The sequence below is a fragment of the Scardinius erythrophthalmus genome (genome assembly GCF_964197995.2).
Source record: "Scardinius erythrophthalmus genome assembly, chromosome: 16".
In the NCBI taxonomy this organism is placed as follows: domain Eukaryota; kingdom Metazoa; phylum Chordata; class Actinopteri; order Cypriniformes; family Leuciscidae; genus Scardinius; species Scardinius erythrophthalmus.
The window spans coordinates 16,783,704-16,798,305 of record NC_138236.1 but is presented as its reverse complement, the minus strand read 5'-3'; the positions used below and the strand labels follow the sequence as shown (position 1 = coordinate 16,798,305).

The window sequence follows — 14,602 nt, the reverse complement described above, 5'->3', positions numbered from 1 at the left end:
GCTCGCTACACATCCTGAGGGGTAGTTCACCAAATTATTTCATTCATTCAATTTTGTCATTGTTTATTACATTCCTGCCATCCCAAACCTCTATGACCCTTTTTCCCTTCTAAAACTGTTCATTTTAGATTATCATACAGCCCGACCAGCGTAGTCCGATTCTTGAACGAATGACTCTAATGACCAGGTGTTGTGCATACAACTGTTTCCAGGGGTCGCTGTTCAGCAAATGTTCGTGAAAATGGTCATTTTGACCCTCTCTCTACAAAATACTAGTGGATTACTTAGTCAATATACATCCGTGGCATTTTATATTTTCTTTCTTCTTCATTTATGTATTTCTTTCACCAGAATTTTTTTTAATCAAAATCAAAATTTGTAGCTGGAGACCTCTGGTTGAGTTGATATGGAATGACCTCACTAAGAATTTTAAAGTTAAAAGGTTAAACTCAAATGCATGTTGGGCAAAGGAACTCCTTCTCAATCCCAACACAGTCCTGTATTAAAATATGTCTGTACCATTGTTTTGTCTCAAGATGCACACTAGGAATGTTTTTTTCTAGGGCATGTTTATTAACAAATAGTTAAACGCCCTAATTCAATTGAACTAAGGCCTAATCTTGGTTTAATCTAAGCCCTGTCTTTAAAACCGGGCCCGTATGTAGTAATTTCAGTTCTGCCTTTTCTTTTGATGCCACAAAGCACCTTCACTGATTACCTAGTATACCTGATTCTGATATGAATAATAAAAAGCTTATATAAAAACCTATTTTTAGTTCTTATAGCTTTTTGAAAATAATTAAGCTAATTAATGGTAGGTACATGTCAGACAACTTTTGTGTAAATGAGAAAAATAGAAAGAAGAGAAGCTGACACATCACATGAGTCACTTTATTAAACATTTTAGTCAGTTATTATGAAATAAAGAGGGGTAACATTTCGATAGCTATGAATTTTGATTTGTCAGATTCAGTGACCCTATAGCCTATCATATCTCAGAGTAAAATACATTTGTAAGGAACAAACTATAAGATCTGCAACATTATTGGGTAATTACAGTAAAAAGACATAAGAATAAAGATAAGCCTTACCTCAGAATAGGTTATACAAAACAACAAGCATACTGTAAAACATCTATTCATAACGAAACCCCGCATAGTAGTAACATATTAGCAGACAATTGTCATGACAATATCTAGCTTGTCTAATGTACGTGTTTCTCTAAGACATGAGACATTTTTTACAGCACTGCTTGGCTCTGACGTTGATCATCCCTAATGCACTAATGTAATGTCTGCTGAACAATTGCTGAACAGCGCCCCCTGGACACAGTTTTCGCTAGGTCACCGATTTCAGCACAACACCTGTTATTTTTAGTGAATCGAAAACGCTGAACTGCGATTTATTTACTTTCCTCACGTCGGACTGTATGAATGAACTAAACCGTTACTGTATGTTATAATTAAGGTTCGCAAGACTTATAGTGTAGACACTGTCTGGTTATTTATGACAACAAAGAGTAGATAAAGATAGCCTACACATTATAAGATTAGTTGCAATCAGTGGTGTTTATAAAAAGGATGAAATGTTAACACTTTTTTTGTTTTTGTTTTATTTCATCTATAGTTATTGAATTGCATTTATGCCACCCCGAAAATGTCTGTGTGAACGCACAATGAATAAATTAATTTAAATCATTTTTGGTGTTATCTCTGCTCTGTTTAAATCTGAAATTATCTAATAATCAATGAGAACAAACCTTTGAGGTTTCATGGTTTTATTACTGCGTGGTGCTTTAGCTAAAGTGGTATGCATGTCTTCATTGATAGAATGCGTAGATCTGGAGCTCCGAGTCAGATCAGTGGCAATGCTGCTAAGAAACCCAGGTTTATGGCACCGGGACCAGCGAGGAATGATGGACCACCTTTATCGGGTCCCCAACCAGAACCATCACTACCGTCACCACCACCCACACCTGCTTTGGGAAATGTGCTGCTCAATAAGGTTGAATGAATAAGTCAAAACAAGAGAATGATTAAAAAATGGTCACGATGACTATTTTTAATGCAATGTTTCTGATTATGTACATCATTTATATGTGACCGATAATGTGCTGCTATTCATATTGTCAATTCAGGTTAATTGTGTATGTTATTACAACACGTTTTTTCATCTGTATCATGACAATAATGCAGTTATGTATAACATTGTGATTGAAATGGTGCAGTGTGTGCATTTTGCTTCATCATTGTTAGGGTTTGTTTTCCTTTGCAGTGTGTTTTAAAAGTTATTTCTCCCTGCAGATCCAGAGGTGTTTGAGTAGTAAAGATCCTCCAGCTGTGTCTGATGCTCCATTGGGCAGTAAGGCTTTGGCCAGAGTCCTGAGTGCTGTTCCTCAGGGGGAATGTAAGGAAAACAGCCTCGGGTCTTCACCTGAGTGTCTTGAACTTAAACAATCAGCAGCAGATAAAGACAGCTGCTCAATACAGCCAAACACTCTTGCAAACTCCACAACTGCTGGTAAGATACAGTACTGTCACATTCATATATATATTGTGTGTGTGTGTGTGTGTGTGTGTGTGTGTGTGAGAGAGAGAGAGAGAGAGAGAGAGATTGAAAGGATTGAATATCTATCATGAATAAATATCTATTGTTCAATAAATGTCAAACAGATTTTTCAGTCTAGTTAGAGTTTAATAAAAGGCTTTTTCGTTTGGTAATATAACTATAACAACGTGTAATGCATTACTTGTTATTATATTTTAAATTTGGACTCCAAGAACAAAACTTTTTTAAAAATACAAAATATGTTGATGAGCGCTCTTAGATACAGCGTTGCATGGGCGATTGTTATGATAGCAAAGACTTTATATGCGTCTGTTTCGTGTGATCTTGCGAACCTTTATCACGTTGATATAGTAGTCGAACACTATAAAACTCCGATTCAGAAAGAGGAAATGCACTTGGTCACTTTTTAAAGCTTAAACCAAAACTAGTACAGCACGGCTTCTCTATTCCCCTCCTTTAACTTAGGCTTTGAGTGAAACTAACCAATCCGTGCACACGATCCGCTTGATTGACAGGCGTGTGCGTGCGTCTGATAGTAATCGTGCCGCGCACAGATTAAAGGCAGAGCTTTCCTGCACTCTATAAGCTGTGGTACATTTGTGTGTCAGCTTGGGAAATATAGCAACTGGTGTCTTAAAATCAGTTCTCTCTCACACAAACAGTCTGCACATAATGCGCGAGTTGTAGCGCGAGCTCAATAGACGGCAGTTTAATGTTTCTCTTTGCCGTTTCAACAGTCGCGCGGACTGGCTCTTCTGTCAAAACACGGACTTGACGCGGTTAAAATGTAATAACACGCTCTAAAACCCGCCTTCAGTTGTTTCCCTCTAATAATGAAACACATGTCGCTGTTTTCAGCGGCATAAGAGAGCCCCGCTGTGTTTCTAGTCTAATGTAGTCGGGTGTGTTATGTAGGTCAGGCCAGGCTTAAGCAGCTTTACTGAACCTGCGTCAGCTTAAGCTAAAAGGAATTCCAGCAAAGCCCTCCCCGGGTAGGCGTGGGCCTAATCGAGGCTGGCCTAGTTAAGCCTGATTCTTTTTCTTACGAGCCAGTTTGTGCATGTGTGTGTTGTTTAACTGAGACAAGCAGTACAGCAGCCTGCTCACACAAGTGAGTAGAGAAAGACAGACACACACTGCACAGGGAAAAGAGGAGAAGGAGATCAAACCTAAAGCATTGAGACCAGCCTAAAAGCAGGATGTCTACCTTATTCATGACAAACAGCATGGTCGGCAAAGCCCGCTCCTCCAACTTCACCCTATCTGAGAAACTGGATCTTCTGCGGCTGGTTCAGCCTCACATACGCATTCTGGAGGAGCACACCAACAAACATGCTGTGATTGTGGATAAAAACCGATGCTGGGACAGCATAGCAGAACGCTATAATAGTTTAGGTGGCGAGAGACCCCCCAGAACGGCACAGGGTCTTCGGACCCTCTATAAGCGTCTTAAAGAAAGTGCCAAGCAGGAAGTTCTGCATCGAAGCCACGCCCAGCCTGAGTACCGGGGCCGCATCTCGGAGCCAACCAAGCGCATCATGGAAATGATACCACAGCTGTTTCACGTAGGGGACAAAGAGCCGAGCGCACTCCACAGGTAAGATTGAGCATACAGATACGCACATGCACACACAAAAATGGAACTCGCACATTATCAGGTGCATCTAGATTTCAAAAGCATTATTATCACCCAATGGAAAATTTTTAACCAATTACAATTTTGTGCATGTAAATGCATAAAAGCATACTCTTAAGATAGCCTACCTATAGGATTCTAATTGGCTTCTCTGAGAAGATGAAATTGGCTCTTAAATGTTGATTACAGCTTCTTTGGAAATCTTCACATACATTTTCCCCAGGTTTTTACTTTGGCTGCTGTTAATCGTCACACTCAGCCAATTAGAGTTTAGCAATATTGCCATTTTGAGACATGTAAACATCTTTGCTAGTTTTATTTTGTCTTAACGGATCAAAACACACATTGCAGTCACACACTCGCTGTCCTTTCACTCTGTCCTGTGCCAGAGGTAAGCTGCAGTACTGAGGGGATTTGGATGTCATTAACCGTATTTCCGATGCTGCGTTAATGCCAGGTTTGCCACAGTGTGCAGAGGAGTTACTTTGCACTGGCATCTCCATGTCTCCTCTATCTTAGGCTTTCTGTTGTGTTGACAAAACAACAGGTCTTTCTTTCTTTTGAGACCACAAATCCAATCCAGCTGAGAGCTGTGGTTGAACATGATCTGATTCTTTTAAATCCGCTAGCTGAATCAGATGATTGATATGCAATTGGTTTAAAACTGAGAATTTTTCCCGAAATTCATCAAAGCTCTTGTCAGCACATTTTTATGAATCATGATCGAAATTCAAATTTATGATTTTTTTTATGAATCATTTGTATGTGTCTGTGCTAGGCTTCAGTTCAAGAGGAATTCTCCAGTAGAGCAGCCGGGCAGCAGTCTGTCCCTCCCAGCGTTGTCGGACTATCCGCATGTTTCAGTTGTAAGGGTGGAGACGGAGGATGTGAAACCGCCTCCTGATATCCACTTGATTACATCCCACGGTTCACCTGTCACCATCGCCACACCGAGCAGTCAGGCCCACCACGGACAGAACGAGAGGGACAGCGAAGTAGTGGAAGAGGAGGAAGACGAGGAGGAATTAGCCTCCCACGTGTACGCGGCCTCTCTCTCTCCGTGCCCCTCCTCTGTACACCTGCCTCCCTCACCGTCGGCCCTCAGCACCAGGAGGAGCGCGTATCTTAGGGGGAGGGCGGCGTTCAAAAATCCCATTTTTGAGGCAGAAGCTTTGCAAATGATGAGAGAGGAGCATGAGCTGCTACTGGCTAATCACAGAAAGCTTGGACTATATCTAGAGGAGAAGAGGGAGGGGCTTAAGAGAAAGCAACAGCTGGAGGAGGAGCTTCTCCGGTCAAGGGTCAAAGTGGAGAAATTGAGGGCGGCCAGACTACGCCAAGGATTGCCATTGGTGTGACACGTACAGTGTCGGATCGAAAAATGTATCACAAAGGGAACTTGTTAATATGAAGTCGAAATGAGCAGACTTGATTGTGTAGTTATTTCTTGTTTGTACAGTTTTTGTATTCAATCGACATTTGTACAAGTATTGTTTCTGATATTTGTTGTAGGAATTAAAGTTTTTAATGTGTGAATGCCCAGATTGAAGAAGAAAATGTTTTTATTTTGTATGTATTCGCTAATAAATTCAGAATTGCTTTAATCTCTGTTTAAGCCTGTCCTTTTATATTTCCTTTGTCACACAGGAAGTGTTACATAGCAACAGCTATGAATGAGAGTCTTCTCAGTCGAGGTGTTTGTGTGGACTTCATTTGGGTGTTTATTTACAGTATAATGCAATTATACTAAAGTCAGCGTGAAATGGAAAGATGCACGAAAGGGTAGAGAAAGTTAATGTTTTTGTAGATAATGAGGGCACATTTTAAGGAAAAGATGTGCACAGAGATATCATGTATAATAAACCTGTAATATTACCTACAAAAATGAGAATAGTCCATTTTGATTTCATGCTGACTTTAGGCTGATGTGAAATTCTTGCAAATTAACATGTAAATTATTTTTATGCCACTGTTTGTCACCTGACCTGTAATTATATAGTCTGACAAGACAAAAGCACAATATCAGCAGTTCTGCATATGCCTGGCTGCTGTATAAAAGCACATTTCTTATTTATTGAGTCTTTGTAATCAGTAGAACATTGTCTACTCTATGAAGTAGGCTATTTCTGTGTTGTGGTTTTATTGCTGATCCTTTATTTGTTTATTTTAAAGCACGCTACTATAGTGTAATGTGGTGCAAGGCGTCATCAAGGAAGCATAAGCGCTGGGAAGGCGATGCTGTGCTAGTTGCCAGAGGGAGGACTGTTGTCCTCAAAGACATGGAGGGGCGGGACATTGGACGAGGTAAGCCTATCACAGCACATTCTAGCAATACTTTTGGATTTGATTTTTTACAAAAGCTCATTTCCCCTCTTCTTTTTTGTCATTTAATGCTTTTAAGTTTTTTTTTAATAACAAATATGTATTTAATAACACTCTTAAATGTAATGTTTTAGCAACTCTCTTAATATCCATGTCTCATTGTGCATTATAATTTTGTGATACCTAAATTCACTTTTAAAGCATTAAAACGATTGATTTAAGTGTTTTTTTTTGTTGTTGTTTTTTTAAATAAAAAAATATACTATTGGCCATTTATTGGATATTGATCATATCATGATAATGATTATTTAGCCTGTGCAGATGTGTGTTTTGAATCAGTGTTTTTCTGTTAGGTTCGGGCTACAAGGCGTCAGAGCTGGAGAGCTTGTGTGAAGGTCAGACTCTTATGGTGGGAGGGAAACAAATCGAGGTCATGGGGGTCATATCCAATGAGGACTACGCCAAAGGCCGTTGTTTCCAAGATGCTGTTGTTGAGACTTCTACAGAAACGGTCTTGAAGGCTCCTGTATATCACCCAGTGTCCAAATCATTTACCAAACCAGCGCTCAAGGGAGGTGCACTTACAGATTCTGAACCTGACAAACCGATCTGTAAACCCAGACATAACCCTAACACACCAGGTACAGCACATGCTCAACTAATACAGCATTTGTCTGTTTTACAATTATTCATGTCAATTATTCTTTTATGTCCTATGTCCTAATATTTAAAAATATTCTGTCACACTGCAAGTCCATTTAAAATCAAATAAATTAATGAAGACAAAAATGTGATTAAAAATGTTTAAAACTTCCAGTTACATATACATTTGCCCTTGAAGATTATGGCCTGGTTTCATAGACAGGGCTTAGATTAAGCCAGGATTAGGCCTTAGTTCAATAAGGACATTTAAGTAGCTTTTATAAACATGCCGTAGAAAAAAACATTACTGATGTGCATCTTGAGACAAAACAATGGCTCTGACATATTTTAAGATTTGTCAGTGCAAGTTGCTTTCAGTTAAAAAACAGCTCAAATAAGCGTTGTCTGCATATTCATTTCTACTATTACGTTTTAATCTAAAGTCTTGGTGGTCTTTTAAAAAATATCTATATTTGTCCTGCTTTGTCCCTATAGGCGCCCTGGTGATGCCGCGACCGACAACTGATCACCAGTGGCTGTATAATAAATCTGATTCTCCACTAGTGGATGTGGTCATCGACCCCCACTTGACCAATCATCTTCGGCCACATCAGAGAGAGGGCGTTGTCTTCCTTTATGAATGCTTAATGGGAATGAGGTAAATAAGAGTTTATCTATAGTTGCTGTGTTCTTACATATGCTCTTTTTTGCACATGTATGTTTGTGTGTTGCAGACTTGCTGGCCGCTGTGGGGCTATTCTGGCAGATGAGATGGGACTGGGGAAAACACTGCAGTGTATTTGTGTTCTGTGGACACTACTGAGACAAGGCCCCTATGGTGGGCGGCCTGTACTGAAGAGGGCACTTGTGGTTTGTCCAGGAAGTTTGGTCAAGAACTGGGCTGCTGAGTTCAATAAGTGGCTGGGCAGAGAGAGGATTAGTGTTTACACTGTGGACCAGGTGTGTATGTGTGGCTGTTTGTGTCATTTAGACGGATGACTATAAGAGGATTAACAGTATATGTTGTCTCTGTAGGATCACCGCGTGGAGGACTTTACCTCTTCTCCTCTTTGCTCCGTCATGGTGATCAGTTATGAGATGTTTCTGCGCTCTGTGGACCGATTGAAAGAGCTGGATTTTGGAGTGCTCATCTGTGACGAGGGTCATCGCCTTAAAAACAGCAACATCAAAACGGCCAGCGCACTCACAGCGCTCTCATGCGACCGCCGTCTAATCTTAACAGGTTTTCTATTTAAAACAAACAAACTTTTATTAGTGTAGTAGTATAACATTATGTAATTGTTCAAAAGAACAACTGTAACTATTTATTTAACAGGAACTCCAGTGCAGAATGACCTGCAGGAGTTTTATTGCATCGTGGAGTTTGTAAATCCAGGAATTCTGGGAACATCTGCGGCCTACAGGAAGATTTATGAAGAGCCCATTCTCAGATCTCGCCAGCCCACCTGCACCGAGGTTAAAAGAGAATTTTTTTCATGTTATGTATGAGATATATATATATATATATATATATATATATATATATATATATATATATATATATATATATATAATATATACTACAGTGCATTTGTGGTAAATGCTGTTCATTGAACTTTTTCATCAAAGAATCCTGAAAAAATTATCACAATTTCCACATAAATATAAGGCAGCACAACTGTTTTCAACATTGATACCTGAGCTCCAAATCCTTAGAATTAGATCCTTTAGAAATTATATTAGAATTACTTTTTAAAGGCATAGTTCACCCAAAAATGAAAATTCTGCCATCATTTATTCTCCCTCAAGTTGTTCCAAACCTGTATGATTTCCTTTCTTCTGCTGAACACAAAAGAAGATATTTTAAAGAAGGTTGGAAATTAAACAGTTGCTGGTCCCCATTGACATCCATAGTATTTTTTTTTCCTACTATGGAAGTCAATGGGGTCCATCAGTCGTTTGGTTACCGACTTTCTTCAAAATATCTTCTTTTGTGTTCAGCAGAAGAAAGTCATACAGGTTTGGAACAACTTGAGGGAGAGTAAATGATGACAGAATTTTAATTTTGGGTGAACTATCCCTTTAAGGATCATGTGACACTGAAGACTGAGGTAATGATGCTGTTTTCATCAGAGGAATAAATTTATTAAAACAAAAAAATAATAATTTTAAATTGTAATAATATTTCACAATACTACTGTTTTTACTGTATTGTTTGCCTTGATGAGCATAAGATACTTCTTCCAAAAAACACAAAAATGTTTTCATGTTTGCAAAATTTTGACAGGCACTATTAGGGATGCAAACCGAAAACTCTGGATGCACTTGCCCGAAAACTGAAACCGAAAATGACTTTTTTAAATAGTTAATTTCTTATTTTAAATTATTTGTTAATGTATGATTGTATTAATATTAAACTTTTTAATTAAATTCAGTAATTTACGGTAATTGAATTGAATCAGAATTTAGAAAATAGAAGCCAATAAAATTAAATAACCACACTTTTATTTTAAGTAACACCAAAATAGGACAGAAAATATATAAAAATATTAAATATAAATATATTCTATGCAACAGAATCAGATTTAACTAATAAATGCATATAACCAACTAATGCATAGTCCTACAAATCTCTTATCATCAGAGCATGTGCAGGATGTTCGCTTGGGCCGTGAGCAACTGAACAGAGAGCGCACTCACGGTCCACTCCGTTAGCCACTTTTCCACTGTCGAGCCAGTGCGAGCCAGGGCTTTAAATGGGCCGTGCTGTGTTAATAGCCTCGGACCTGTAGCACCGAGCCCAAAACCATGCTGCATTTCCACCATTAGGCCAAAAGCTCCGCAGCACACTGCTAAAACCTGCCTAAAACACACCTGTCTGGAACAGCGTCACACAAAACCCATAATGTCACCAACAAATGGAAGTTTTATCAGAAAACTAATCAGAAAGAAGTCACTGGAAACTAGCGATATCCAGTGACAGTCCCAATACAGTTATATATTCAGTCAGAGGAACAGAAGAAGCACCCAAAAAAACAGAGCTGCTTTATTTTATAACAACCTAAATATAAATATCAGACAGACCGGTATAAAGAGACTGACAGATAAAATAAATACACGATTGTGATGATTGTGCCTATATGAGTTGTCTAATTTCTTTAAGCGGTCGTATTTACCATGTTTACTATGGTAATGGTTAGTGTGCATAATCTTTTGCATCGCATATAAATATTTCTGCCTAATATGGTGATCAGAATCCACATTGGATCACAAACAAGTTATTGCAAACACTCATTGCTGTCTGAAAGTGAGTTTTGAGCTAAAATTATTTTAAAAGTCTGTAATGCTGATGTTATCATCTACAATAATCCGCCTTTGTTCGTAACCTCTCCTCAAGTGCGAGCTGGCCCGATTTGGACCAAGGTATTGTGGAAACAGTGGAAAATTGACAGTGGAAACGCAGCTATTGAGCAGAGCACACTGAGTGCCGGTGTTGTGCCGAATTCTGACCCCTGCCAAATTATTACCCCCCTAGTATTGATAGGTTTATGATTAGTTGTGGGGGAGGGGTTAGGATTAGAGGTGGCTTTAGTATTAGGTATCAGTTAGCAACTTCAACAAGGGGGATAATAATTTGGTAGGCAGTCAAAATTCTGCACAACACCTGAATATGAAGGGGCGGGGCAGCATATATTTTCTGCCTTTTTTTCTCTTTCGGCCAAAAACTGAAAATGCTATTTTTGGCCAATAACTTTCGGCTGATGAATTTTAAGTAATTAAAAAAAAAAAAAGATTTGGAATTTAGGCATCACAACATTATAATATACAGTATGAAAATTTATATTCGTTTGGAATATTTGCTAAATATTACATTTAACAGTGTTATTAAATGATTCGTATTTTTAAAGATTTACTTTAACGTGTTACAAGGTGATAGTGTTAACGTAAAAATAAAGAAAATTAGCATTTACAATTAAATATCCAATACTGACTGTCTGTTACTAATAGATAAAAATGACTCTTCAACATTAAGCAAATCTCCTTAAAATGTACCCCCAACTGTGTGTCTGTATTCATCAGCTGGTGTGGTATGTTGTGCATTGAACTGTGTTTTAGGAAGAGCGATGTATTGGAGAGGAACGTGCCGCTGAGCTCTTTCGTCTAACAGGTGTGTTTACGTTACGGCGCACTCAGGAGATCATTAATCAGTATTTATCCGAACGGATTGAGTGGACCGTATTCTGCAAACCCACTGAGCTCCAGCTGCGTCTGTATGGAGTCCTTCTGGCCACACGGCCCATCAGAGCCTGTCTCTCTGGTGCCAGCACACACACTTACACACACAGCCCACACCTCGCATGCATCAACGCCCTCAAGAAACTCTGCAACCACCCCGGGCTGCTCTACAACACTCTACAGGTACAATAGGTGCTGGTATTTTTCTCTGTCATGTTCTTTATCTAAATATTGCTACTTTTTAATTATGTTTTGTGGTATTTGCTTCAGGCAAAATCAGATGATATGAATGAGGACGGAATTATGGAACTCTTTCCTGAGGGATATTCCACTGGTGCCTTCAGCACTGCAGACTCTGGGAAACTTCTAGTGTTAACAGACCTACTGTCGGCGATACAGAATGTCAATCGAACAGACAGGTACCACATAGAGTTCTTCATTAAACATCATTTCATTTTAAAGGTAATATAAACACTTCTTATCAGACATATCAGTGGCACCACCAATTTCAGGTTACATTAACAAAAGTGACTTGCAATTCAATCAGGTTACAAAGTTTACTTTATTTAACGGTTTTGAAGATAAGAAAATGCTTTTTAATCTTTTCCATGTCACAGTATAGTATAATGTATTTTGAGTGCTCAAGCACTTTACAAATTAAAAAAACATAAAAGTACATCTAAACAAATATATTATATTATAGTTTTGAGTGCTAAGCACTTTATAAAAAACATAAAAGGAAATCAAAAACAATGATTATTTACAAATTTTGTATTTTAATTTATTATTTTATAATATATTATGTAAGAAAACCGAGTTTGACCACCAAAACGTGAGATCTTTGTTTTGACTAAGTCCTAAAAAAGTGCCCATTATATTGATGTGTGTAGTGTTAGGCTCATGTGCATTTTTGTCACGCTGTCTTTCTCTACTTAGGGCTGTTTTGGTGTCCAACTACACACAGACTCTTGACTTGCTGCAGGATGTCTGTGATCAAATAGGCTATAAATGGTGTCGGCTCGATGGACAGACACCTGTTGCCCAGAGACAACGAATTGTTGATTCCTTCAACAGCCCGCACTCCCCCAAGTTCCTGATGCTACTCAGCTCCAAGGCTGGAGGAGTGGGGCTAAATCTCATTGGTGCCTCTCATCTTGTTTTATATGATATGGACTGGAACCCTGCCAATGATATACAGGTCAGTGGACTTCCACATTACACTTAGCCATGCAACACTGCAAAGCAACAGTGAATCACTATATATAATACAGTATTACACAAAAGCAGATGTAATTCATTGTTTTGAAAGTAGTTAGAAACTTTTGTTGTAAATCCACATGCTTGTCTTAGTTACACCTTTAATAAAGACCACAAGGTGGCAGTGAATACAACGAAAATCCTTTCAGCCTGTTTTGTAAATCATCACATTCTCTCTCAAGTATTTATGTGTGAGTGCATGTCACGATTATTTTGTTTTACTGCCATGACGAATGCTTTCTGTGAGCTTTGAGTGATAACTCTCGTTTTATAAGACTCAATCATCTAATTATTATTGATATTCATCTGTCAGGCCATGGCACGTGTGTGGCGTGATGGACAGAAGAAAACAGTTCACATCTACAGATTTCTAACAACAGGTAACCAAAACATTTGTAAATTACCCATAAAATGAGTATCATCTCAGTATCGAGTCTGTTGATTGATAAATTAAGCTGTGTTTGTTATGACTGTGTAATATCAAGAAGTACTTTACCTGAAACATCTCACAGGCTTTCATCAATCGTAACGCACACAAAAAAATGATTGTGTTTGTATATGGGCTTGCACATGATTTTGGCCTCAGTAGTGTGCATGTGTTTCTTGTAGGTTCCATAGAAGAGAAGATCTATCAGAGGCAGGTGAGTAAACAGGGGCTTTCTGGGACGGTGGTGGACCTGACCAAAAAAGCGGATCATATTAGCTTTTCTTCTGAGGAGCTACGAGACCTTTTCAGTTTTGACCCTAATACAACCTGCCTCACACATGACCTACTGGACTGCCAGTGCTCTGGAGATGGAAATACAGCAGGTAAATGAATGCAAACAAATCAATTAAATTAAACAGAATTAAATAAAGTAGGAACTAGATGATTCTCCATTAGGGCTGTCAATCAATACAAAAATTGTATCATTTATTCTGATATACTAATTAATGCACAATCAGTCACATATATCAATATTTTCTGAAAAAGACCCAAAAATAGATAGTTCAAAGGCTTTACATTATAAGGCTTTACATATACATACACAATACCATTCAAAAGTTTGGGGTCATTTTGTTGTTTTGAGCATTTTGCTCAAAAGTGACAGTAAAGACATTTATAATATTAGATTTCTTTTTCAAATATCTATTTCTATATCTATTTATCAATGTAGAGATGGTTGTGTGTGAAAATTCCAGTAGATCAGCAGTTTCTGAAATACTCAGGCAGCCCGTCTGGCACCAACAACCATGCCATGTTCAAAGTAACTTAAATCACCTTTCTTCCCCATTCTGATGCTCAGTTTGAACTTCAGCAGATTGTCTTGACCTAAATGTTGTGTGTGTGTGTGTGTATTTTATATATATATTTATATATTTAATTAATTAATTAATTAATTAATTAATTAAATATATATATATATATATTTAATTAATTAAATATATATATATATATATATATATATATATATATATATATATATATTTAATTAATTAAATATATATATATATATATATATATATATATATATATATATATATATATATATATATATATATATATATATATATATATATAATTAATTAATTAATTTATTTGCATATATTTGTGCCAGGTTTTGTAAAGGAGATAACCGAGGAGACTGGAAGGGCATGTCAGCTGGGTCGCCATGCCGACAGCACAGTGTCATTACCGCAACGAGTCAGCATGTCCGAGCTCATGCAATGGAGGCATTTTTCTGGAGCTGTTCAATCATATAATGATGTTTATCTAAATCATGCCCGTAACCACATCACATATGCTTTTCAAAGCACCACTTCTAAATCCCAAACAACAGTCTAAACTCTTCCTCTTCCCAAAGACAATTATATACAAACCCACTGCCCTCACGCTGTGTAAATATTCCTGTATGTTTGAGCAATAAATTTTTTCCTTTTAATAAATCTTTTTACATTGTT

General features: G+C 37.8%; 2 protein-coding genes across 2 annotated transcripts in view; both read left to right on the top strand.

Moving 5' to 3' along the window:
• rad54b (RAD54 homolog B) overlaps nt 1-14,602 on the top strand; it is a 14,871-nt gene extending 269 nt beyond the window's left edge. Inside the window, exons 2-15 of the mRNA XM_081388816.1 lie at nt 1,830-2,004; nt 2,304-2,520; nt 6,377-6,508; nt 6,880-7,167; nt 7,664-7,826; nt 7,903-8,128; nt 8,204-8,411; nt 8,505-8,644; nt 11,285-11,587; nt 11,675-11,823; nt 12,341-12,602; nt 12,975-13,041; nt 13,271-13,471; nt 14,260-14,602. Of these exons, the coding sequence (XP_081244942.1) occupies nt 1,831-2,004; nt 2,304-2,520; nt 6,377-6,508; nt 6,880-7,167; nt 7,664-7,826; nt 7,903-8,128; nt 8,204-8,411; nt 8,505-8,644; nt 11,285-11,587; nt 11,675-11,823; nt 12,341-12,602; nt 12,975-13,041; nt 13,271-13,471; nt 14,260-14,486 (2,757 nt within the window). The 5' untranslated portion in view covers nt 1,830 and the 3' untranslated portion in view covers nt 14,487-14,602. The remainder of the gene's footprint in view (nt 1-1,829; nt 2,005-2,303; nt 2,521-6,376; nt 6,509-6,879; nt 7,168-7,663; nt 7,827-7,902; nt 8,129-8,203; nt 8,412-8,504; nt 8,645-11,284; nt 11,588-11,674; nt 11,824-12,340; nt 12,603-12,974; nt 13,042-13,270; nt 13,472-14,259) is intronic.
• On the top strand, nt 3,620-5,806 carry LOC308704472 (fibrinogen silencer-binding protein-like). Its single transcript, XM_081388817.1, has 2 exons — nt 3,620-4,165; nt 4,983-5,806. The coding sequence occupies exons 1-2, from the start codon at nt 3,768-3,770 to the stop codon at nt 5,560-5,562; spliced, it is 978 nt and encodes a 325-aa protein (XP_081244943.1). The 5' UTR covers nt 3,620-3,767; the 3' UTR covers nt 5,563-5,806.

Bases quoted from the DNA above. Each gene is read 5' to 3' on its own strand.
- LOC308704472 (XM_081388817.1), top strand. From the start codon at position 3,768: ATGTCTACCTTATTCATGACAAACAGCATGGTCGGCAAAGCCCGCTCC. The intron at 4,166-4,982 runs GTAAGATTGAGC...TGTCTGTGCTAG, and splicing joins GAGCCGAGCGCACTCCACAG to GCTTCAGTTCAAGAGGAATT.